The 27,424-nt window shown below is 35.9% G+C and overlaps 2 protein-coding genes and 1 long non-coding RNA gene across 3 annotated transcripts in view; 1 reads left to right on the top strand and 2 right to left on the bottom strand.

Moving 5' to 3' along the window:
- LOC107711427 (probable E3 ubiquitin-protein ligase TRIML1) overlaps positions 1-867 on the bottom strand; it is a 2,965-nt gene extending 2,098 nt beyond the window's left edge. Inside the window, exons 1-2 of the mRNA XM_016516418.1 lie at positions 838-867; positions 236-460 (exon numbers count right to left, since the gene is read on the bottom strand). Coding sequence (XP_016371904.1) covers positions 236-460; positions 838-858 — 246 coding nt within the window. The 5' untranslated portion in view covers positions 859-867. The remainder of the gene's footprint in view (positions 1-235; positions 461-837) is intronic.
- A 459-nt stretch (positions 868-1,326) lies between these two features.
- Positions 1,327-1,989, bottom strand: LOC107711428 (uncharacterized). The gene is made up of 3 exons (XR_001636703.1): positions 1,911-1,989; positions 1,485-1,790; positions 1,327-1,400 (listed from the first exon to the last, which is right to left on the bottom strand). It is a non-coding gene; the product is annotated as an uncharacterized LOC107711428 (long non-coding RNA).
- Positions 1,990-24,045: 22,056 nt separating this feature from the next.
- The window catches only part of LOC107711429 (protein FAM204A-like), a gene marked incomplete at its 5' end in the record, with an annotated part of 17,138 nt that continues 13,759 nt past the window's right edge, over positions 24,046-27,424 (top strand). Inside the window, 4 exons of the mRNA XM_016516419.1 lie at positions 24,046-24,276; positions 24,500-24,569; positions 24,896-24,929; positions 26,199-26,301. Of these exons, the coding sequence (XP_016371905.1) occupies positions 24,046-24,276; positions 24,500-24,569; positions 24,896-24,929; positions 26,199-26,301 (438 nt within the window). The remainder of the gene's footprint in view (positions 24,277-24,499; positions 24,570-24,895; positions 24,930-26,198; positions 26,302-27,424) is intronic.

Below are 27,424 nucleotides of genomic sequence, written 5' to 3' on the forward strand. Positions count from 1 at the left end.
GAGAGAGAGAGAGAGAGAGAGAGAGAGAGAGAGAGAGGCAGAAATATATAGTGAGAATGCATTATGTTGCAGGGATGGTAGGTTTCACCATGTATTGTTGGTCATTTGAATTATTGGTCTATTCATTATATTTTTATATAATGACAGCCCATACCATACATGGTAGATTAAAGAAAAACAAAAAGATGAAATTGACCTGTCTATTGTCCAATTGTTCTCCTGATAAAAGGCTCACCCTGTCACCAAGCTGTATGTCACTGTCCATCATCCCTTCATTCAGCTGAACCTCAATGTCTCTGAGGAGGACGCAGTTTGTCTCAATGAGGTTGTCCAGCGCTCGAACTGCAGCCGTCTCCTCCATCTCCAGCAGGGACAGAGTGATCCTACAGTCCTCCTCCAGAACTCTCCGCATCTCTTCATACTTCTTCACTATACTTTCTCTCATTGCAAAGGACTTTGACTAAGGAAGATGGGCAAATGGTTAGACTCAATTGGGTAATCCAGTAAAATATAGATTAATTGTATTTAATTTTCATTTAAGTCCATTTTTTATCGCTTTTGAAAGAAGTCTCTTATGCTCTTTTATGTTTTATATTTTAATATACTAAAAGTATACTGATGTATACACTAAAACTATAATTATATACTAAAAATATACAGATTTTGTGCTTAGTTTTTGTTGCTTAATGTTTGAGTAAAAACCATGGTACATTTTTTTTCTGGATTCTTTAATAAAAGAACAGCATTTACAGTATTTAAAACAGAATTTGTAACATTACAAAAAATTGTAACATCATAAATATATTTACAGTCACTTTTGATCAATATAATGCATACTTGCTGAATAAAAGAACTCATTTCTTTCTTTTTTCTTTGTTTCCTTTCTTTCCTAAATACAATACAATACAATACAATAAAAATAAAACTCCTTACTGACCCCAAACTTTTCTACAGTAGTGTAAATACAGGGCTTAAAATAGCCATATACTTACTGTATATAATTATCTTAAATAAAACAAATTTGTAAATAATATACTTTAAAAAAGATTTATTTTCAAGACGTTTTCACTCAGAAATTGCAAGTAAATTTCACAAACAATTACACAGAAACGACAATGAACACATCAAATTAAATTTGAAATATTGATGTAGAAAGACTGAAATAGCATTTTATTGTAAAACCTACTCCAATAATCTTAAATAAAATTTACAGAGTAGGCTACATAAGATCAAGATAATATTGGAATGTGTTTTTGTGATATATTTAAAGAACCGCTTGATTTAATTTTACACACTAGACTCACATTGATTTCATTTTACTTGCCATTCAGTTTCTTCAGTCTGCATCTGATCGCTTCCCTTTGCCTCATGAGATGATCCTGGTAATTTTTTTGCATGTCCTGTTGAAAAAAAAAAAACATGCATGAGAATTCAGGCAAACTTTGACATTTTTAGGATTAGAAATAAAAGTGAATAAAACTTACCTGACACTGAGCTTTCATGTCACTTTGCTGGACTGAGTTGTTAGACTGAGAGACAGTCCTTATGTTACTTTCACAAATCCTTAGGGGGTAATTTGCAACTCTGTAGATGTTCCAGCAAGCGAGATTTTAAGGAGCTCATGCTTCACTAATAGTGAAAGTAGATCACATGGGTGGGCCACAGTGGCACGATCCTGCCAGAGATAAATGGCATTCACCTTGACTTGTCGCTGTGACGCATCTGTCACTGCAGCGCTGCTCGCCACCTGTGACAGGACACTCACATACCGCTTCCTCTCCAGGCCATTTCTAGAGGTGGTATTTAAAGAAGTGGATAGTGAGACATTGTCCCATGTGGATTCATAACAATCAGGCTCTGTAATACAGCCTGTGTATACTTTCTACACTGTGGCTATTAATGTTACTCACAGTGAAACAAAGTACAAGTGGATTCTGGGAAATGCAGGAATGAGAAGGTCAGTTACAGCCTTCATGCAGTAGCACGCAGGAAGGCCTACGATTCAGAACAGTGAGAAGAAGAGAACAGAATGAGTGAACAGAAGAATAAAAAAGTTAAACTGAACACAAATAGTAAAAAAAATCTTCATCTTTAAGCTCCTGATCACAGATGAATCCACAAGATGGCAGCAGAGCTTGCACATAGCTGGACATCTTGCCAGAATCAGACCATTCCTTTACAAGATTTATGACAGAAAATGATTTATGACAGATGATGATAATGCTAAAGTTGATGTTGATAAAGATGAAGATCATAATACTGACAACCCATGATACATAAAACCATCCCTGCAACAGTAACAGTTTGTATTGTACAATATTTTGCATTCCTTAATTTATACATTAGTATTTAGCACAAATACAATAAAAGATGTAAAAATAGATAAGAAAATAAATTAATAGTTTGTAAAATAGTTTGCATTAATTTTTCAATTCTATCATAAGTTTGTACAATGATATTTTGTACAAATACATTTAGAAAATATGTACAAAATAACTAAAATAAATTGTACAATAATATATTGTAAATACATTTTGAAAATATATTAAAAATAGGAAAATTAATAAATAAATCCATAGTAATAAATGCATAGTACAGTTTGCTTTCCTTTCTAGTAGTACCATTAGTTTGTACAATAGTATATTGTAAAAAAAAAAAAAGTAAATAACAAAAATGTTTGTGCAATAATAACATCAGTTTGTATACAACAGTATACATTTAGATGAAATGTAAAAAAAATAAATAAACAAACAATCAAATAAATAAAAAGTTTGTGCAATAGGTTGTATTATTTCATTAATAGTTTCATTAGTTTATACAAAAGTATTTTGCACAAATACATTTTTAAAAATTGATTAAATAAATAAAATTTATAATACAATTATCAGAAATTTTTTGTAAATGTAAATAAATTACATTTTTTAATAAATTTTTTTCCTTTTGGATATATTGCTCTTTTGCACCATTTTAGAAACTTGAGCCAAAGTTATATCTCATTTTATATTAATGCTCTATAGATGTTATCCACTGCTCAGGTTTTCCTTGGTCTAAAAGTGTGTGGACAGACATTTAACAACAACATTGTAGTATGTCTGGCAGTCTAAAAACACATATTGCATAAAAATACAAGCACAAATAAAGTATGATCTGACTTGTTTTCCTTTGTCCTTGCCTTGCTCCTTGTGTAACAATAAAGCACAGCCAGCTTTACGTGTGCTCTAATAAATGCAGGCCTGAGCACATTACTGGACTCAGAGGTGGACTGGGATTCGGGAAGACCACTGTGATCCATAATCCACCTTTCATCAGAATTTCCTGTGGAAATAAAGTTCCTTAATTTCTCCAATCTCCACCATTAGACAGCAAAACCTTGACCCCACCGTTACCTCCCCTCTGGTCCTTCTTTAAACCACTGTCTATTAGGCAGCTCAAATTAAATCCCTGCTATTGGACTTTAATAAGAGAATATTTGCTCCTGTATTTTAACCGTGTTATCCAATATCCTGTTCCATATTCCTCTGAGTATATGCTATGGGCTGCTTTAATACAAAAAGGGTGGTTGACTAGCGGCCCACATGAAGAAAGAGGGTTTTGAAAAACTTTTCATTTTTTTATATTTAAAACATAAATGGGTCATTAATTAGGCAATAAAAACAAATCCATATAAATGAATAAAGAATGGTGATTTCTATGACCAATTTTACTTCCAAGTTTTAAGTAAACATGCAAAAATAAACATTCACAGCCCATGATAAACTCGTGAATTGTTAACATTCAAAAATGTTGTACACATTTGTACATCTGTGAATTGTGTTTTGCATTTGTGAAACGTATTTTTATGAATGTATATTCTTATTTTGTGCATGTGAATTGGTTTTTGTGAATATATATATTTTTTTTGTGCACGTGAAATATTTCTTATGCATGTGAATTGGGTTACGCATGTGTGCATCGCGTCTTTTGCGTGAATTATTATTGAGATCATTCTGGCTCCATAATTTCCGCATAGTCATACCATTCAAACTATCATCCTGTGATGTAGTTATCACAACTCATGTTGAAAAGTATGAACTATTCTAATTTTTAACAATTTGAGCATTTAAAAAGTCAGCCTTGGTGACCAGACATGGAATGTTATATGTTCGTTTATCTGTAAACTGTACCTGTGAACATCAACACAAGTGTGTGTGTTGCACTTGACACCTGTTTATGTTTGGCAGAGGACAGTTCATTAAATATGTACAGAGTGTGTAGTTGTACTGGGTGAGGTTAAGTGCTTTGTAAACCTCGTAGGATTGTATCAATAAAGAAGGTCCTTACCAGCTGTAACCACATATTCTAAAAGTGTCACATCAACATTTGAAGCCTGGCTGAAACTAATTGCTATCAAGTTTAGGACAATTAGACTGTAAAGTCAAAACAAGAGGTTCTAAAAGGTAGCACGTGTCTTTGCTTTTTCAACAAAATGCGGTTTAACAGCGTTAACAACAGTAATCCAAATTTTGAACCCGCCAAGTAGGCGCTGGCAAAATGGGGAACAGTACGACGCTTCAACGCTTTCGTTGAAAACTCGACGGTAGCTCTCCAAAACGTAAGTATACTTTATGTTAGATTTCACTTTACTTAACAAATACAACACAAAACATTTTAAAGACATTTTTTGGCATAGTTAGGCGACCCTTTTAGCCGTCCGACAGAACCTCAACCTAAACAGTACTGACCGAAAAAGTAAACCCTCTTAAAGTCATTTAATAATTGTTAAGTGTGTTAATTTTTGTCTTTTTAGACATGAAATCCAACATACGTATTCTTTATAGTTGAGATTTATTGTGGTCAACGCCGTCGTTGTTGAGCAGCTGAGCTCAACCTGGCAACATATGAGAAACGCGGTGCTAATCGCGGATAGGAAACTCTTTCCGTGTTAAATGATTTGCGATTTATTATCCAGCAGCCCTTCCTGTTTAGTTTAGGCAGCAACATAAATAACAGAACAAAGGATGCCCATACAGGCCTGAATGAAAACAGCGCCAGCCGGGCACTGCATGCATCCGCACTCGTCTTACAGCCTCTCGATTATATTACCTTCTCACTTACTGTACTTCCCCAGAGCCGGGAAAAGCTATCCGCTGTATCTGCATCTCTAATGGCTGCTGCCTTTTGGGGAGTTTTCAAACAGAAGGAACCGGCAGACAAGCTGCAATCGCTTAGCTAAATGCGGAGAGCAATCTTGAAACAGAAAACTGGAGCAGGACTAGGGGGTTGCTGGATGGGCTGAAATGTTATTTGGATGATACCCGTGCATTAAAGCAAGGGGAAGCTGTGTTGAGTTTCTCATTGAGAGGCAGCAGCAGGGCTCACTGCGATAAGGAAATAAGGCTAATGTTACCTGATCTGGTATAATGTGAACCAATTACTACTCCATTGCACTTCATTACAGAACAGTAATAGGGCCAGGGTGAGCCACGCTATATGAGCAGCCGGGGGAAAATTGAGTGGTCATTGATAATATGATAAAAAGTGACAGAGAGAGAGGCCTCTCAAACAAATTATTGAAATTTACAGTGAGTGGGAGAAACAGAATAACCTCATTTAGGCAGCCGTGGGCCAGCACTTGTCCAAAGTAGCACACTCGACACAAAGGACTGCTTATGGAGAGAAATCTAAAACGATCAAAGAATAGTTTTAGGCCCTGAACTCTACAGACCTGCTCAGGACTTCGAAATTATTCAGGCGGCCTTACTTCCTAAATTTCTAATACAGAAGGGAATTTGGTGTTCTGTGCAACACTTTTTTTTATAGTGTTTCAGCTGTTATTCAAGCTGTCGTTTGCATTATCTATTTATCTATCTATCTATCATCTATCTATCTATCTATCTATTTATCTATCATGAACATTTTTTGTACACACATGATCATATTACCATTACAAAATACTATTTTATATCAGCCTGGTCTCATTGTTTATACGTAGGTATTAATACGTAACATTTACAAGCACAAAACGTACCTTTTGTGGCCCATGGTAAACAAAGTAAACATTACATGACAAGTAAATGTTAAACAATTGCAGAAATGTTATTTATTTTAAGGGTTTAAAGTGAAGTCTTGTTTAACATTATGTAGGCCTATTATTGGAAATGAGCTTGCAGCAGAAATCACACAGAACAGAACGAAATGTTATAATTTCATATTAAGTAAACGAGTAAACAATTTAATAATGCAATTGAAAACTAGGTCGATATGACAGTTGATATGGCAACTAAAACATCAACAATAATAATAGTAAAATTAATGCAGCGATTTAAATATTCATAAGGATTCATTTTTAGCTGTCGTCATCAATACGTCAGTTTAAATGCTGAAAATACGCAAGTATTTGTACGTTTAGATGCTGAAAATACGTCAGTATTGTACGTTTTAGTGCCTGTAAAAATGTAAGTAAATGTACGTTTTATAGAACCACATTTTACGTAAAATACATACGAATTAGCATGAGAGCACGTTGCTTATATCTACAGATTTCTTTTATCAGAATTTTTACTCACGCAACCTTAAAAAAAAAAGAAAGAAGGATAAGAATTAATCAAACCAATCACTGTCTAAGCACATTTTCAATCATTCACGGTAATCAGATTGTGTTTACCTGAACGGGGACCATTTTAAAGTATTATTAAAAACTTAAATGGAGTTTAGGCCTGGAAAAAATGCTCATATGAAATGGTGTGCAAACAGTGTTGAAAGATTTCAATCGTTATTTGGACAGGCGTCAGACTGGTGAAAGGAAAATTAGCATTGAGACTGTCTTCTGTTGATAAGAGTCTTTGTCGACAGGAATACCAAGAGGTGTGAGTGACACTGCCTTTTGCTTTACAAACACACTCAAGTGCTTGGTAAATGTAAGTGGAGCACACGATAGAGGAACGATGAGATTCTCACACTACTATCCCACTGTGTCAAAAATGGGATGCTGTATGATGAACATTTTATAAAATATAATATCATATAAAATAAAAGGCTTTGTTTCTTCTCTGTTTTTCATTTTTAGTTTTTCTTCTTTAGTCCAAATCATTCCCTGTCAAAATAAAAAGAAAAAAAAGTAGGGCTATAAATTTATCCAAAGTTTTCTGTCTCGCCATAAACATGTATTACAAGGTAACTCTGCTAGTAATATTAATAATACACTGAAGTAGTGTAAAAAGATTACTGCAGTGCACATAATATAAGAGGCATTAAAGGTCCAGTTGAAGTAATCACCAGGATCTAAATAGGCAATATATTGAATGCACGCTTCATTGATCAAAACTGTTGTGAAACAACTTATCGGAAGCACAATCTTAAACCACTATTTAAAGATCATTTTGCTTTCATCTACTGTCTGTGTTCTGCTGAAAAACCTCAAACATGATAAGCATTCAATTTGGAATAGCAGCTTTGGCTCTACTGTAATCGCAAAGTGGATATTAATCAGTCCTATTTATCTGTAGAAAAGTGTGTGTGGGTCTGGCTCAAGGTAATTGTTTCATCCTGAAAAGAACGTTGGTATGGCGGTCTCATTTTCATACCTAAATGCCCCTTTCAGACCAGACTGAATCCCAGAAATGAACACTGTTAGCACTGCCAATCTTGCTCAGCAGAAATATGCAGTGGTAATTTGTGTCCGTGATGGTATGTGGAGTAAGAATATTAGCTGTGAAAGCTGAGATTGCAACCTTTTAAAAACTTGTTTAAAATGCTAAAATAACAGTGAGATTATAGGGTGGTGGTGGCTCAGTGGTTAAAGATCTGCTCTAATAATCCAAAGGTCACAGTCACAGGTTCAAACCCAAGAAAGTTTGATTCACCAACTAGAGAGATACTGCTATCATTGATATCATAGTGCTTTGAGCAAAGCACATAATCTCCTGGTTGAACTGTTTTTAAGTGTACTGTAAGTCTAGGAAATGTTAAGCTAAATAAGAACTAGGACCGGAAATTCCTTTCATGTTACACCCATCAAAATAAATTTGCTTACAATTTCAGCTAATAGGTCAGATTTCTCAAAGAAATCCATTGCCATTTAATTAGTGATTTACAATAATACTAAAGGCTCTTTATTACGGGCTTTTCAAAGGGTTCAGAGGCAATTCCATGGTTGCATTGTGTGCACTGTTGACAAAATATTGCAAATGTCCAGAAGCAATTTTATTATTTCAAAATTTGCATGTATGTATTTGCGTATTATTGCATTATGTTGGCTTTATATTGGAACAAGAGCTTTACAAAAGAAATGAAACATTTCCTGAGGTCATTTGCATGTTTCATATAACTATACCAGCATATTTACTAAGTGTTACAGCTTTTTAAAATATAATACTGTAGTTTTTTGTCCAGAATTTCAATTGCACATTGAACAGCCCTACTTTAGCTTCATGAAACTCACCACTATTAAAACAGACCAATATTTCAGGCCTAGTTGCATCTTGAGAGAATAAATACACTGATGAACAGAGAATTTGATCACAAACACACTTACAAATGAAAATCTGATCTCACAGACTTTTTTTCACATGCATAAATGTTAAATTTACACCAGAAGATCAAATTGACTTAAAGAGTTGTTGACATCTATCAAATTCAGGTCTGTTACATATTGACATTAAATCAGTTACATTATAGGTGAGCCTAGAAGTTATGCAATTTAATCTTTATACATAGAATAAATGAGCATTGTTGACAATGACCCAGCAGATTTGTTGAAAATAATAGACTCATGTGGGCTTCTAGATCTCTCACCATGTTCTCGGGCCTCACTTGAAGTCCTGTGTGCAGTACAACTGCTCAACATCCCTAACAAACACAGTCTTTGTATGGAGACTAACATGACACCCAATGTGGAGGAGGTAAGCTTCCTAAAGTTAAACGCATCACTTAGCTCATTTTAAAAGGCTTTGAACAGACAGACATTAACCTGAAATATACGCGGGCCTCTTCCTCCAGCTTAATCCAGTATTTAATTAGAGCGGGTCAAGAGCTGGGGTCGCGTGCCTGGCTGATCGCTGCTTAAAACTTGTCCGCTGCACAAAGAGAGTACTGATAGAAAGCAACCACGGGAATGACTGCAGATCTCCGTCTAACCCTATCACAGGTTATTCTTACAGAAAGTGAACAGTGAGAGCAGAACACACAGAGAGATATGCTGCTCTAATGTTGTAAACAGCATTAGATGAGTGGATAGATTAAGGAAATTACAAAAAGTCGAGGCACTGAGGAATTAGGCCTGTTAAACAAATCGACATGGTGTATGTAGCACCTTTAAATGATCAATTACTTTTTAATTTATAACTTTAATTGATATTTTGACTGTGCATCCAAGTTGAGGAAGTGAGAATCAGTTGTAATAACTGCATATCAGTCTATTAATTTTTCTAGATATGAACAATATTGTACATTTTGTGCAAATGAGAATACAAATGATCATGTTAATGTGCACATTATGCTACTTTTGAAATTAAATTCAGTGGCATTGACAATTTGTGCTTCTGTCACACAGCCACTAGAGGACAGAAGTTGACTGCAAAATTCCACATATTTTCTGTACTTGAGAATATTCCTAGAATAGTCTGTTTATCACCTAGTCAAGGGACAGGACTAGATTTACAGTAAAATAAGTTTAAATTCAATAGCAAATCCTAATTGAAATAATTTCATAATTCTGATTTAGACAAATGGTTTAAATTATTTTTAAATAAATCAGACATGAATTATCCAGGTTGCCGAGTTATATCAGCTTCCTCTGTGATAAGTTCTGCCAGAATAAACACATTTCATTGATAATTAGTCCAGTGACAATACAACTGTAATTTGATGTGTTATTTTTATTTTGTGATGATTGATTGTGACCAAGTGAGCAGTATTTTATATTGGCCAGTGAGTACTTTCCTGTGGTTTACATAACAGAGGTATCACAAACTCTACATTTAATGGGATATCACAATTCTGTGAAAAAAAATTGAGATATAAAAAACATACTTTGCATCAATAATTACTGAGTAACAGAAAATGCTATTGAGGTAGGTTTCACATTATTCTAAGCCTAAAAAAATTTAATAATTTTAAAAACTTGCAATGCAAATAGTAATTAATAATTATAATATTATTTGGTTTGTAGTCTTGATCTTGTTGCTGTAAAATGTAATGCTTGAACAGTATAAGAAAAGAAGATTTGTCATAATTTAGACATTCATGTTGAGATTTTGGATTATTTTTCTAGGCAGAGTTGCATTTATTTAATCTATATTCATATTGAAGAAAAAAAATCTGAAATTAGAATCTCACTAATCAGCTGCAACAAAATGGAAAATAGGAAAATATGATTTCACTGATGAGACCATTGTGATGTGTTTCTCTTTCTGTTAATAGTTTGCGAACATTGTCTTTGATTCATTTTACAGGGGTTCAAAAGACCCATCATTCCTGTGCTGACAGCCTGGATAGACTGATTCACTTCGACTTGACACCATTCCCAAACTGGTCATCCTGAGCGGAAGCAGATCTCAAAAGTTTGGTCTCCGAGCATGTCTGAGAGGGACGGGAGTGCGCCGCAGAGACAGGGACAGGTCTGTTCCACTCCCAGCTCTTAACAAGCATAGTAATACATCAGTCAAAAGCAATAATTTTACAATTAATGAAATTCCAATTTGCCTTCAGAGCATTTCGCGTTGACATTTTCCACATTGCAACAGCGCTTTGATAAAGTTTTTAAAATGCAAAAATGCATGGCAGAGGCTAAAGACCAGCCTGGGTGTCAATGTGCCTGCCAGAGGACTATGGTACTTAATTTTTATCAACACTCGCCCAGGGCAAAGAAAGCCTGAATGTTAACATTGGCACCATTTTCATTATCGTCATATGATTATGGATTTTACTGTGTTTAGCTGATAATACAACCAGGAGCTCACCTTAAAAGAATTTGCTGGGAGCCTCCATTTCCACCCAAATGAAATTTTCATTTGACAAACAAGTACAATTAGGCTGCTCCTCTTGTTCAGTGTCAGTCTGTTTTCTGATTGAACTTTGCCAATTTGCCGACGCTAAATGAGTTTGAATAATTTACATTCTGAATGTCTCGGGGACATTAGCTTTTGGAGTGCTAAGTGGCAGTATGCTTTTTGAAGTTGCTGATGATTAGATGTCATCCTCCCTCTACCTGCACATTTTGCAGCCTACTTCAAAGTTAAGGAGTGAAAAACCTATATATACCTTGAAGTACAATGACAAGTTAAAAGTGATTTTTTTTTTCCTCTCTCTTTTTTGGGCCAATTCTGTTAGGCGGAGAGAAAATTACTTTAATATGTGTGTAATGCACTTCGTTAGCTTTAATGCACTTTGTCCTTCTCCGAGGGGGCCCTTTTCTTATTACGAACATTTCATATTTGGTTCAATAAGAGGATTTGTTTCTGTCAAATTCATATAACTAATAAAACACAATCGCTTAATTGAACTAAAACATTTACTAATTGGGATTTAAGAAATTAAACAGCGTGCAGGTGCGTCGTTTTCAGAAAATTCTCGAAGGGATTGTTTTACAGATATAATAAATTTCACGAATTTATTCTCCTCGAGTGCTGATTTCACACGTGCTGAATAAAGCTGGATAAACAATCTGAGTCTTATTTATTACATACATTATGGAAAATGACTCGCCTTCCGACGTTGTTTATGTTTATGTTGTCTACATTCCGACACACGGACACTTTCATACGCACTTTTAGCTGTGTTATTGGTATGGCTTCCTAATTATGCACATTAACTTATCATTAGCTCGGGAATCCTTAATATTAGCCTCGGCGTATAGAAAACAAAACAGCTAAGAGCCAAGATAGCATTCACGTGTTCCCTCGGTTCCCCCCAGATCGGGCAGAGGTCTCTCCGACTCAATGACATCCAGTTGTTGTGTAAGTCTGCCAAGTCAGTTTATGGTTTCCCGTCCACCAGATCCAGTTTCCCTGTACAAATGTGCCTATTGTGCAGGCCTCTTGGCAGAGCAGACATACTTACTTTAATATTTGTGGGGCAGGATAACCTGCTGATACCGAGGAGGTCAGCTTGCCTCTCTATTTGCCTCCCTCTCTAGATTATAACTAGTTTCCATGACTGCGAGCAAACTGAGCCTGGCTTTATTACCGTCTCTGACCAGATCAGTCTGTGCTAACTGTCATTCCTGAACAATGAGCGTACACAGAGTTTGGGTCGAATCCTGCATGTTTAAATAAGCGGTTTTGAGAGACGAGTTGCGCAAGACGACGACTTCACTCACCACTGGTACGTTCGAAAATCAGTCTGATTAGAAGTCGTAATTAGACCAAGTGTGCGGCGTTGTTGTTTGTGTCAATATAACCCTCTTCTGTTTGACATCTGTTTAGGATTCAATCCTGTAGACAAATTCTCCAGACGACCCGAGCCTCGCTGAGCCATGAAAGACTGTTTTTAGGCCCACACAATAATGTAAATATATTAGAGGAGAAATTGTGCTGCAGATTACCTTCTATCAATGGGAACTAAGCCTCAGCTCAGAACAGGGAGATGAGGAACTGTTGAAAAGCAGGTCACTATGGGTAGAGGAATAATGCAACATTATTTGTTTTCTCTCTCTCTCTTTTCTCTCGCTCTCTCTACTGGATTTGGAATTGACCTCAAATTTGAGTAGCAGCTTTTTTGGAGTAATCCATTCATACTTGAGAATCTGAACACCAACGCAGAGCGAGCGCAAAAGAGAGCGGGAAGGGAAAAAAAAGAAGGGATCGCAAATAAAGGAGGGGGTGGGATAGATGAAAGGCGCAAGGATTTTTACAATGTGATTAGGAAGTAATGGGCTTGAAATAATGCTCCTGCAGCTTATGGGAACAGTGCAGAAAAAATGGGGAATTTCCATTAAGGCTTTTCCCTTATTGAAGGTCAATGGCTCGACTTCGTTTTCCGATATCAAAATCATTACGGAATGAGCCGCGCTTGCCCACCGCTGAAATGGATGAGGGCCTGATTTGGTGCCCACAATGTTAACAATGACTCCTCTGTCCTCGTCTGCGATAACTTACTACGCATTCACACACACTGACTCCAGGAGTCCTCCGAAGGCCCAGGTGGAACCGCTTCACCCCGTAATGGCTCTGTGGAATGCGGAGTAGTGACCCCTATTGGTTTCCCTTCCATGTGAGAGGCACGCGCATGTTAAAGCCTCCTCGCTGATGCAGGGAGAGCAATCAGTAGGGCATTACTCCCAGCTTGCCTTAATGAGCACTGAGTACAGAGGGTTTAGGTTTACACAAGGTTATTAAAGAAACTTAACAAGGACGCACTGAGACAAATCAAGCCCCATGTGCTAATACAGTCCTCTTCTGTCCCGAGAAGGAGACTTCAGTTCGATCGCACAGAAACATTGTTGTCGATGTGTAAATCAGCTCTACTGATGATAGTGAGATGCACTAGAATGAATGTAGCTAGAATGAAACCCTTTATGACAACAAGAGTTATTCTTAAAGTTTGTTTAGGTCGCAGACTACAGTCAGTATCTAAAAGTGTAAAGTATATAAGTGTAAACGATACTTTTTCACAACTCTACAATTACAGAAAAATTAAGAAAAACATCCAGAAATTAATTTTAGTTTTAAATGCATGGTATATTATAAAACACTGAAACCTTTACAACTTGCCTGAATTAAACATGAAAATGCTACTAAAAACCAATAACACTCGGGTGTATGGAGAAATTTAAGAGCATCACATTTTAAAATTATACTCTATCTGTAAAAAATTATTACAACTAAATTGAAAACTAAAACAAACTAGAAAATTCTGGAAAACGAGAAGAGAAGAGAAGTTGAAAATTAAATGGAAATAAAATCTAAAAATTCAAAATTGTAATAACCTCTCCAAAAGTGATCCACAATTTGAGTTGGGTTGCAGGTCTGTTCTGATCACAGGGAAAATTAAATGCTAAATACACATAATTAAAAGTGATATGTGCATAGTGGGAGGTAAAAATGCTTTAAATGTTTTGTTGCCCAATGGTATTTTGATCCAAATTCTTGTTATTTTATAGAAGAAGCTAGTCAAATTAGGCAGGTTGCATGACATGTCCTCATCCTTTTAAAAACAAAACTACGCAAACTGAAAGAAAATACAACACTACATTAAACAAGGTTCACTCATAGCAAGGTTTGTGCCGACACCAATGTATTCTAAGCTGAATTACTGGCTGCCAAGAGCATGAAACCAATAAAATACAATTTTGTATCATAAATCATTTTGGCAATGTGTTGTATCATCACTTGATGTCCAATGTAAAATCTGGTTCCTGAGGCAAAACCATTTGAAAACCAGTGCATTATGCCATTGTATATTCACTTTTATGTGAATCCACCACTCCTTTCCAGAATACTTAAACGTTGGTTGAAAAAAAATCATTATTGCAGTTTTCTTACAGGCTTACAGGTGTTGCTTTCATATACTCTGGAACTGCAAGGAATAAAGTTCAATTCATTTATAAAGCTGAGCGCTGTGTTTCATGTTCAACCCCCTTAAGAAGCTTGAAAGACCAATACAAAGAGCTGTAGGCCTCTCATTCAACGGTCCGGGTTCTTGGCTGTAATTGAAGAAAAGAACAAATCCTGAAAGAGAAAAATGGTGCCATGAGAAAAATAAGGTGCTCGCGTGGAGTGACTGAAAACAAACAACAGTTCTTAGCAGGCTATTATTTATTCTGTCACCAGAGAAATCAAAGCCAGTAACTGCTGTTACTATTGTTTGCTTTGCTTTCCTCCACTTCTGTCAAAGCATTGTGCCTTGATGATGCTTTGCATATGTTCTATGTGATCTTCACCATTATGCAATGCGGGACTCATGGGGTAGCGTGATTCAAGTAATGAACAATGAGAAGCTGTTTACATGCCGATCGTGAATCAGCATCTCTGGAGTTTTAGAATCACAATGGCATTTCCTTTAATCTGGATATATGCCACACATGCTAATTAGGCAAATTTCCAGCGGGTAAATTGTCGCGAACATTGGAGTATGTATGGCGCAATATCAAATAATACCGTCCCTTAGCATACTGTTTTCAGTTAAGCTGTTTTTTGAAAATGTAGGTTACATCATTATGCCTACAACTGAATCATAGCCATGCTAATATAGAGAACAGTTTAATAAACAGGAAATTAATAAAGTATCATAAATTTCATATTGCCAGTTAGTTGGTCTGTTTTGCTCCACCAATGGAAATTGTTCCAAACAAAGTCACAGCAGAATGAATTTTTGCACATCTCCAAGCAATATAGTAGTGGCGTTTCCTTTCTGAATGCATCAGGGTTTTGAACAAATTGGTTAAGTGAATAATTCAATGACTGACAGTCACTGCATCCAAATATGCTTATTATATGCTTATTTCCATACTGTATAGTGTATGTCCAAATTCCTAGCCTTCATAAAACAGATGGACACTTTAAGATGGATTTTAGATGAATCCCATAAGTCACATGAAAATTACAATATGGCGTATGTAGTAGCATACATCCAGATTTCATTATTACAATTCAGACAGTATGTGATTTTGGATGCACCTGGTCAGAACTTGTTTCATTCCTGAATGAATCAGTGTATTTTGAATGAATCAGTTGAATTAATGATTCAGAGATTCATTCATAAAGACTTGTCGCCACCTACTGGCATCAATTATTTAACCTGCAGAAAGAGTCGCTGAAAAATCTTCACCACTAATTCAATGGAATGTGTAAACAGAGTCATACAAACAATGTAAATTCTCAACCGTAGAATGCCACTCGGCCAATCAAATTCAAGAACCGGAACAAACTCTTGTACAATAACGTATATGAGAACAAAGACATTGAATCATCACTCCCATGCACAAAATACACTAGTGAATATGTCTTTGATAAATTCGAGTGTGTCATAGAATCTGAATGAACACAAATAGCTCAGTGTTGGATTACATATATTTGTAAGATATAGTTCTAGTACTCTTATAAGGAAATAATTAGGATTGCTTTATAAGAAAATGCCTACACTTGGTGAGACACCACTGCACCACCAAGTGAGATGGGTTTTATATCTCATTTCTGATAAAGCTCCAACTTTGAATCCCATTGAAATGAATGGTTTAGCATGGGAAAGCACACACATTTTGCAATCGTTCTGCATTTTTCACAGTGAGCGCAAAATGTGTGTTTTGTGGCTATGAGATCAGTACATTCACAATATTATTTGTTCACATTCAGTCTGGATCACCAAACATGTTTTTAAACTAGCTGATAAATCTACTTTCCACACACATCCAAATTTGGCCCGAGAGTCTTCACAGCAGTCACAACTAGGTATTACAAGTGTCACTGAAAGCTGGTGGAGTTTTAAGTGTACTTATTTGCAACTACAATGCAGCCAAACAATATGACAATGGATCCCCTTAAAGACCACTTAAGAAGTACAAAACTCTTCCTGAATCAGTAATGTTTGCCGTCAGAACCACGAAGCCCTGCAGTTTTCAAAGTTTAAAAACTAATTAAAGCCGCTCAGATTCTACATGCATTGTGTTCCCCCTTGACAGAGATCTCTGGAAGATCAAGAGTGCCTAAATCTCTCCCAAACCACTCAACAAACAAAAGCTGAGTAATAAATCCTAAATCTGATTTTGGTATCTGCAGTAGGCAGCCCATGTATCCCCAACACAGACAGAGACTCATTGTGCTGGGTGTGTGCATGTCTCTCTCTTTCTCTCTCTGCAGAGTACTAGGATCTGTGTGAATCTGAGAAACCAAGAATCCATTTGGACTGCCCGCATCTCTGATACTGTCGTTAGCAGGTTAAAACAAAAGAATGGTTTAATTTTATGCTGCCGGTATTTCTACTTTATATCCATACTGGACAGTATTGACATTAGACAATGCACATTTTCCATCTGCAAGATGCTAAAGGGCAATAATGCAGCCCAAGTATGGGATTATCCAACATTTTCGCTCATAATACCAAACAGAATGGGCAATATATGGCAATTGCATTGTGATATATTATTTCATGTGACTAAGGAGCCAAAAAAACATTCATACATTATGCCCCTTATATATCCAAAAAAAAGAAAGGATATTGATAAGAAAAGGATTCTAGTACTTTTGAAAGCCAGTTCGAGAGATGATATCTCTGTTTACGCACCAAATTGTGATTGTATACGCGGCCATAAAGGTCCTCCTTTCATTGAACACACACTATAAAATAGTCTCTCCTGTATTGTGCACATAGGAGAAAAAGAGAGAGAGATGGGCAGAACGAGAGAAAGAGCAAGAGGAGGGGGAGGAAAGGGGAAGCGTTGGAGGCAGAGGGACTCAAACAAACGGTGGAGAGTGGCAAGTTTGCATTGCCCATACCAACAAGGCCCTATCTCATTAACACACCGCTGAAATAAAAGGGGGCTTTTCTGGCTCACAGCTATAAAAAAAATTATCATAGTGATGATGTTCCTCAGCCGTCAACAGAGCTGCGATAACGTTGTTTGATGATGACTTTCCCATGAATGTTAAGCAGCTGCCGCAGTGGAGGAAAGCAGCTTATCAGAGCCTAATGCCCATCTCTAATTCCTGCCCTTCTTGAACTAGCCATTTTCTAACAGCGTTAACTGTCAAATTTACATCCCGTCTTAATGCCACTAAAGAGTACGAAGGATGAAGAGTAAATGACAGCAGTGTAATGAGCAAGGCATCCCTCTTTCCTTCCTTCCCTCTCTCTCTTTCTCTCTGTCAGTCTCTCTTTATCTTTAGGCATGAGATTTTCTAGAATTTGAGAGTCCTTTTTTCTCTCCACCTGAGCTAAGAGCTCAAAATGATGCCCTTATGCTGCAATAAAATAAATAATTGTGTTATGAGCAGAAATGAATTATAAATTACAGATTTTATTACGACACAGGAAGGTTCCGTAATAGGAATTAAACATCACTGTAAGAAATTTCAGATTTTGATACTTAATTAATTTAACAATTTAGTTGGGTAATTTTCCAGTTATATGCACATTCATAGCACTGAAAGCAGAACTATATTTTCTAATTCACAAGCAATATTATGTCATTTGCATCAACATCTAAGGCCATGTTCTTTAACAGAGTCCACTGTTTGCGAACATAAGAATTTTAATATTGCATTTTTGAAAGACTATATACAGTATATATAATATCCCAATATAAAAGTATATACTTTTACTATATATTATACTATATACTATATATTTTAATTACACTTTTTACTATATATTTTTAATTACACTGCCCTTTCTAATTAAGATTTTCCTTACCTTGTCATCTTTTAAATTCTTCTGTGAACTTGTTGCAATGCATCGTGGGATTGCCTTCTCTGTCACGGATACATGTGATTCTGCCTTAGAATGTGGTCAAAACAAGGTACCTTGGAAGATAGCATAATTAAGATACATTTTGAAGCATCGTTCACGTTGGATATATGTATATGAGGCCTTAAAGTGTTATTTCTGTAAGCTCATTGGGTTTTAGAACCGAGCAAATGGGCTATCATAAAACTGAGAAAGGGCCTATTTAAAACTAAAAAGAGTAGATATTATCATACTGGTAAGGGAGATACTGGTGCTGTTTAAGAGGGTAAATACTTTACTAATTGCATAATTTCCAGTGTACTGTTCTTATTATTCCAAGCGTTAGTATTTTAGAGGTGTGTTCAGGCTTCTCATGGTGAGGCACAGTGTGAACCCAACACTAAGCTAATGCAAATGAGACTCGTTGAAAGTTTTCCAAGGTCTGCATATAATTTAAGATGGCATTTAAGCTTCTTACCCTCGATCTTATCTCTTAAATTAATTCATCAGGTAATATTTCCCATTATTCAAAGGCATTATTTTATGTCAAAGAAAGTAATGGCATGATTACAGAGCCATGCACACAAATTAGCAGTGGAACGTGAACGTTTTCTCTTAGAAAATGATAGTTAGAGCAGCCGGAAATTAATGCAAAGAGAAAAAAAAAATCCTTTAAAAGGTATTGAAAGTGAAATTTGACACAATATATCTGGACCAGAAGGCCAATTCAATTTGTGATTCTTTTTCATCTTTTAATGATATATATCCTCTTCTGTTCAGATTTTGATTCTCGACTGATGATGAAAGGGGCTATGATTAACTATTCAAGTTTGGAGGCAAAATTGTGCTGGGAAAAAAAAAGCAGAGAATGAGAGTTACCTGCTATCTCCCGCTTCATAATCAGGCATGTAAGTGAAGTTATGAATATAAGGTGTGTTTCATCTGGGCAGCCCCTCACGGGTGGGATGGACGATTCACTCTGATTAAATCTGCGCTCATCTGATTGGAGCGTGTAAGAGATTCTAACTGGGGTACATTTCACACTAATCTATAAGCCAGTGAAGCTGTCCAAAAGGCAAGGAAGTGTGATTAAAATAAAGAAACAGACAACAGATAAATGTGTTGGAAGTCCTGCAATGAAAAAGGGAATAAATTATTCCATTTAAATGTACGATTTTATCTGGGAATGGTCTGGTTGTGCAACTTTGTGCTTAAACTAATTACAGATGAATGGCGGCAAACTCAGCCAGTCTGAAAACCATGACTTTTTGGCACAGCATGCATTTGAAATGCATCGCATTCATAAAATGTACTGCACTGATTTCACTTTACTGTACTTTTTTAATAGATACCGCTATATTTTAACTGTGGATAACAGATAACAGATGTTTGACATTTTTGCATGAGCAGTTATTACAAAAATCTGTGCACATATTGAAGAATTATATAAAATAAAAATAGATAAATGTTTATTTGCTTTTTCTAAAAATGTTTTGCTAATGTTCCTAATTAAGTTAGGCTACAAAAACATTGTGTTCTTAGAACATTCAAAACATCCAGTTTTTAATGTTAAAAAAAAAAAGTTTTTTCTTGGTTATGTGAATGTTAGAAAAAGTTTTTTTGTGTAATGTTTTGGTGCTAACGTTTTGAGAATGTTATTAAAAGCCAGATTTTGAATGAACAATCTATTAATGTTACTTAAAGAATATTTATTCATAACATTGAGAGAACCTTGCAAGAACATTAGCCAAAGTTCTGAGAACCTTCCCTGTTGGGTATAAGCATATTTAAGCAAGCATATTTTCACAATGTGTAACACTTTGAGGTGTTACAATTCGATTTTTGACATGTACATTGATTTTCAGAAATGTCCTTTGGGTAGTGTGGATTTGACACTGGAACACTGATGAATATCATCTGCTTAATGTGTTTATGCTGGCTTAGCCCATAAACCTTGTTTCTGTTCAGTGGAGTGTTTCAAATTTACCTCTCTCTCTCTTTCTTTCTCTGTCTATGTCTCTCACCCCATCTCTCAGTCATCTTTTAAGCATTGTTTGCTCAACTCTCTGATGAATACTCCAATTGTTTCTTTATCTTTAGTATAAACACCAAAGCGTGCACACTCCCAAGAGTTAGCAAAACATGAATATTAATCACCATGATTCCTTGATTCGAACCTTCTTCCTCAGAGTCAAAAATCACATTGAGTGCAGCCGCGCTGAACCTGCCTCTAAAGAAGGAAGTAAAGTTCTAGGCCTACAGAAAGTTACTCATCTTGTTATACTACCATAGGATGAGACAAAACTGTATGTGTGTAACAATTCTCTGTGTAATTCCATTTTGGGTCACCTTTGGATAGTTTTTTTTTCTCCTTTCTGTTTTTACTATATAGCTACCTGCAAGGCTGTGAATTAATGAAATATAATGTTTACAAATATGACTTTTTCCTTTCGCCAACCAACCATACTTAAACCTCCCGTAGAGCCTTTAAGTATTATACTGCCAATCAAATTAGTTTGTTTTAGCACTAACCATCTAATCCCAGTAACACTGCCACCCTCTTCAAACTCCTTATATGAATTAAAATGTCACGCAAGCGAATCATTACAACTTAATGGTTCAAATACAGCTCATTATTACTGCCATAATAAGTAGTTCGAGGTGACAGGTGAAACTAGAAAATAAAATAAATGAGAATGGCATGATGGAATTATCCAGTGCGGATATGTACCATTAAAATGTATGACACACAACTGGTGGATGTATGCCACAATTACACATTAGGAGCACTGTCATATTTAGTGCAAAATTTAAACAATGTATAACCACTCCGCATTCTCCAAGATTTGGGCTATAGAACGACCGTAAAGATCCACTAGGCCTAGTTACCTGATTTATAGTAGAGATACAAGGTTATTTTCCACAAACAGTTAATGGTGTGATTAGTAAGAGCTAATGTTAGCCGGTTGATATTGCCAATGAGGTATATGAATTTACTTCAGAATTGTGACGTATTTCCTGCTGAAACGGAATATTGAATAGATGGTCGGGTTTTATTTTAGCGCTCCTATACTCACCATCTCTTGCTTGCAGCAAGCTAACGGTTGGACAGAAAGTGGTTAAGGATACTCTGATGTCATCAGAGAACAATCCAGAGCAGAAGCACATTTTCAGATTTTAATTAAAGATTACCAAAACAAACTTTTTTTTTTTTGTGGATTAACTTGCAGGGATTAACTGTTCACGTCAAGACTTGCAATGTGCGCTAACAAAGTAAATAGTGTAAATTTTGATTTCATGCAGACTTTAACTTACAACGGAGAGTAGTGTGAGAGGTGCAAGGAGTTTGTATGTAATTATCAGGTCCGTTTTGCACTTCGGTTGCATTGAAATATTTTAACTTTTGCAGTTACAACGTATGCAGCTGCCCGACCTGATGTGATGTATTTTAATCAAAACTATGAGCATTGGATGAGCATTAGGCCTACCAATGTTTTTCAGCTGAAACCTTATTATTTATAAAACACTATTTCTCTTAAAAGGGCGATTATGTATAATTATGTCTGATATATATATGAATATTCATTTGAGTTTAAATTATTTTAGAATCTTACTCGGATAATTGGACTTATACAGGCTACCAGATGTCCAATTCTTGAATGAATCGTTCTTTTGAGCCGATTCTCAGGGAGTAGCCTTACCGTGATTAACAAATATTAGGAAATATCTGACAATGCTACCGATTAGAATCAAGCATTCCAGAGAGCTGTGTATATACGTATGTTTAAAAGACACTGCATGTGCATTCTTAACAGAAACATAAGGAGCACCTGTCACGTATAACACTAAATTATTTCCAAATACATTGTGTATTGTACTGTAGTTCAATACAGCACTCCATACTATCTTGTAATCCTTCAAACACTAATTTCTTTATCACATATAGGCTATATTGCTATTTTAAATGTCTGGCTATGTTCAGGTATTGTAAGATTTGTGTTTTTCTACATTACCTCCATCTAACAGTAGCTAAGCCTTGACATGAAAAACAAAACCACTTTGTGCTTTCGCTTTTTTGGTAGAATTTAAAAGAGAAAATGTGTTAGAATCATCATTAAAGGCGTCGTTCTGGACGATGGACACAATGTGACATTCTGTCTGCGTAAATATGGTTTAATAAATGAATTAACTCCATAAATAATGGCTGTAATGACATTTTAGGGGACAATAAGTCTGAGCATTGTCAGGAAATAGTTGATGTATGAGTTTCATGCCTCAGCAGTTCCTCAAAATGAATCGGCACAGGAAGATAGCTATACAGGTTACAGAGCACACATGTAGAGAGAAAGATAGAGAGAGTGTGGAAGGGACAAATGAGAGAGAGAGAGGGAGAGCAAATGAGAAAGAGCGAGAGAGATAAATTGCTGGGTACATTTAAAACTAGCGGCACCCCCGCTGGAGGCATAACAAGCAGAAATTATATTGATGAAAATTTCTGACATTATGACAATACAAATGAGCTTGTTGCCTCAGAATCTGTGCACACTAAATAAATCATTTAAGTAAATAGGTGGTTTTGCAATTAGGCACAAAGCCCACTATTTAGCAACATAACAGAAAACTGATGTTATTTGATATAAATAAGCAATTTAAGCATCAGTGTTTTTCGTCTGCCAATGCCACAGGCTAAACAAGATTAGCATGCTAATCATTTGAATGATAATGTGGTGATGCCCTCAGCTGTCTGAATAAATTGGGAGACATTGCTCATATAAGAGCATTCTTATCACTCTGGAAAACATGAGCAATTGTGTTTTACTTTGCCATTTGTAATATATATATATATCTATATGTATATATTTCATAACTGAACTGGCATACAACTATGTTTGAATAAGTTTACTCATTCCTACATTAAAGTGTGCTGCTACTGCATAAAAAATATTTTTATTTGTTGTTATTTTTGGTTAAATTACCTTACTGAGGCCAGTAGATGCCATATTTATTTATTTTTCACAAATGAAAAAAAGAGTGTGGCATACAGTTGTTTTGGTTAAGTTGTTACCAATTTATCACCAGAAACAACAAACCTTCCAAAGTTTTAGAGGAACAAATGTTTCACATACTTGATATAATGTATAGTCTTCATATTTAATTGATTTCTAAATTATAATTTGGCAAAAGACCATGGTTAAAAAGCACACTTATCCACCCACTATTTGTCTATTTAGATCAGGTTTAAAATATAATAATAATAATAATAATAATTCAGTTTTTGCATTCTTATACTTATTCTTATTCTTATTCTTGTTATTCAGAGCTGGACAAATTGACGATTTAACAGAAATATTAGCCGGGAATTATTATTCATAACACAGAACGGCAGCCTCCACTATTTTGTAAAGGGGAGGATCGCAATTCATAATGAGATCAAAGTGACCAATCAGCGTTTTTGTTACAGCTGTTACTCCTCCGCCGATCCAATAATGAAGCTCTATGTTCAAAATGCGGAAATACGGAAGGCAACGATAAGCGTCATGCAGTTGTTGGTGTAATCATCTGATATATTATGATATTGTTAAATCACCCGTCGCATTTAATAATATATTTGCTTTAAACGTTTTGTGGCAGATAATAATGCGGACGTCTGCAAGAGCCTCGTTTTTGACGATTTGCCAGATTTAATATAGTGGACATCTGCCGCCAGGTCTCAGTGAGGCTGACCTGAGCTCTGAGGATGATGATACTGATGAAGGAGAAACAGCAGAAAACACACAAGGCGAGCAGCTATCACGTCAGTCAGACACAGAGTCACATTCAGCTTGTGTACAGGTTGAATGTAATAACACAAAAACTGGTTTGCACAATGATGCATTTGGGGATGATTGTCTTCCTGGAGTTTCCTTGGATAAGTGGCAAGTACGTGGATCTACTGTAGTTATGCACGTATGCAGTATTGTCAGAGAGTACAGATCATGCAGTGATCAAATTATTATTATTATTTTTTATCTAATTAGGCGGTAGACAGTTAAAATCACTACAGTATAAACAAAGCAAGTTGCATTTGGTTCATTCAGAATGTATTTTAATGTCATTATGCAAGTATCATTGTTTAAAAGCATTGTTTTTGTTATTGTTGCAGAAGTTCAAAGAGCTCCAGAGATCGAAGGAACCACAAACAAAGCGGAAAAGGAAAAGGCGCCACAAGAAAGGTCATTATAACAAGTTTTCTTCTCATTACCTACTAGTGCTTTTCATCTATGTTATTTCTACTGTTGTTAACCGTATCCTATTTATTCCTTTCAGTGCAAACATAACAATTCTTCATACAGCTGTGCTGATTTGTGTTTGAAAGGAATTTCGCATGCAATCAATCACAACATGGGTGTCTAGTAGGATTTACTACAGTAGAACTAATATGATCCACAAGTGGAGATGAATAACACAATTTAAAAATCTTTCTCATATGCGTAATGCTTGCACATGCCTTTTTTATGTGCAATATATTAACATATTTTGGTTTTTACACCTCAAACAGGTGGGACACAGAATTGTGACACTGAGCAGAAAAGGTATGATAGACAATTATAAAAAAAAAAAGTGAAAGTGACGTGTGGCCAAGTATGGTGACCCATTCTCGGAATTAGTGCTCTGCATTTATCCCATCCAAAGTGCACACACACAGCAGTGAACACACACACACACTGTGAACACACACCCGGAGCAGTGGGCAGCCATTTTTTGCTGCGGCGCCCGGGGAGCAGTTGGGGGTTCGGTGCTTTGCTCAAGGGCACCTCAGTCGTGGTATTGAGGGTGGGAGAGAGTGCTGTACATTCACTCCCCCCACCTACAATCCCTGCCGGTACGAGACTCGAACCCGCAACCTTTGGGTTACGAGTCCGACTCTCTAACCATTAGGCCACAACTTCCCCTTATGGTTTGCTCTAAGACAGTTAATGATGATTTCCATAATAGACCATTCCATCAAAACATCACTACATTAGTCAGCAGGTCATGAGAAAGACTATGAGAGATGTTGTGTAAACAACAAGCCTAAATACAAGTTCTTAACACATGTGAATATGTACTGAATACTTCATATTAATAGCATGGCATTAAACTCTTCCCTGAATTGTATATGATGATTTTAAATTCAAATATACTTCTGAAATAATATATTTGTTCATTGACTGATGTAAGAAATATTGCATTTTCGCATATCTAAAGTAAATGCAATGTGATCTTTAATGTGCAATTGACAGAATTAGCTGGAAATCACGTAGCGTATGATGGGCACAGACTCCAGTTTTTTTATCTTTAGACTTTGATTCTATCCAATTGGAGATTATAAAACATGTTTGGGTTTTTGAGCCAATTTTAGAGCACATATTGTTTTCATGATGTTATACATCTCCAAGCAACAAGGCGCATGTTTCTGCGTGAGTTTGTTGTGTTTGGAACCACTTGAAAAGTCTGGTAGTGTGTGATCCATAGTTGTTTAGTGTATGAAGTTCAGTTTTTTTCTAACCCTTTACGAAATCGGCAGCTGTGTGATGCTTAGTTTTTAAACTCTGTTCAGATCATTCCAGCCTTGAGGCAAAGGGAGGGGAAACAAATATAAAATGTCTCATCTTAGTACAAAATTCTTCATATTTAAAACCTGCCTATTTCACTGAACACCCATATATTCCCAAATACTGACTGGCTCCATAATCCACCAATTATAGCAAAAAGGGATGTGTGCAGAAATAATTGAATCTCACAAAGTGTACATGCCTAGTCCTGGAGTGAATAATAATAATAATAAACCGAAAGACTTGTCATCTTGTGTCTTTGTCCAGGGAGCCTGAAGAGAAACGGGAGGAGCACTGGAAGGAGCTCACGCAGTATTTTGGCATCAATGATAGACTCAAGCCGCCTCCTTGTAGCAGACCTCCTCGCATGGTAACAATGATTTCCGCCATCTTCCTCTACCACTCTGTGGGAGTCCTAATTCCACTCAGATGCTGAAAGCATTTTTATCCCATTGCCTCTCTGTTCTGTGCCTACTGTATGTGTAACTCGTAATTGTTTCCTCTATCAAACGTGAAAGACAGAGTGAGGAGGCGTCTTTTCTTCTGCATGACACTGAGCATAACAGAATAGATCATATTATATTTAATGATGAGATTACCTTAATCTTGACATGAGGATGTAGCTGCACTGTCTGTTCTGGTTGGTGTTTAATATTTCTTATGAGGTGGATTTCTCCGTTGAAAGCCACAGCACAATGGAGTTGAGAGCTCTCTGTAATGCTGTAATTCAGTGATAGGGAGGGGAACGTTTGCAAATCAAATACACTGGACAGCTTCTGTAACAAATATGACATTAAGATTTTTCCCACTCAGATGCTGAAAGGGCATCACATGTTGTAGAACAGCATAAACAATATAATAAACATTTGTCCTCCGTAAATGGACCTGTTTTTCGTATTACCCACTCTTGAACCCTGCACATTGAAATTGTGATTCAGTATCAGCCTCCAGGAGTTTCACATTTTGTTAAAAAATTTTGCAGTAGCATTGGTTTTTTGTTTCATAGCACTTCCGTACAGACATAAACTTTATGTTAATGAGTGATTGCTCTGTTAGAGAAACTTTTGACTACTTGAAATCTTGAAAAACTTATCCAATCTGATGATAGCTTTGATTAATGTGATAATTCTGGATATTGACATGTGAGGGTAATAAGAGTTTTCCACTGTTTTTTTTTTTTTTCAATATTTTGAGAATTTTTCACAATAAAATTTTCAAATATTTAAAATGAAATGTGGAAAAATGTCAGTTACCCTCACATGTCAATATCCAAAATCCATAAATTCCAAAATCAAAACTAAAATCATAATACTGATTGGTTTGGTAACAAACCTACTGTCAACTGTACATGATTCAAAGTTTAAAATGTTTTTTTGTAGTTTATTTATTTTTACAAAAATAAATAAATAAATTAGAGAGCCCTTAAACAATTAAAAAGCGGTTATAATGTATTATATATATATATATATATATATATATATTTTTTTTTTTTT

The sequence above is a fragment of the Sinocyclocheilus rhinocerous genome, unplaced genomic scaffold (assembly GCF_001515625.1).
Source record: "Sinocyclocheilus rhinocerous isolate Xijiao unplaced genomic scaffold, SAMN03320098_v1.1 scaffold1829, whole genome shotgun sequence".
NCBI lineage: Eukaryota > Metazoa > Chordata > Actinopteri > Cypriniformes > Cyprinidae > Sinocyclocheilus > Sinocyclocheilus rhinocerous.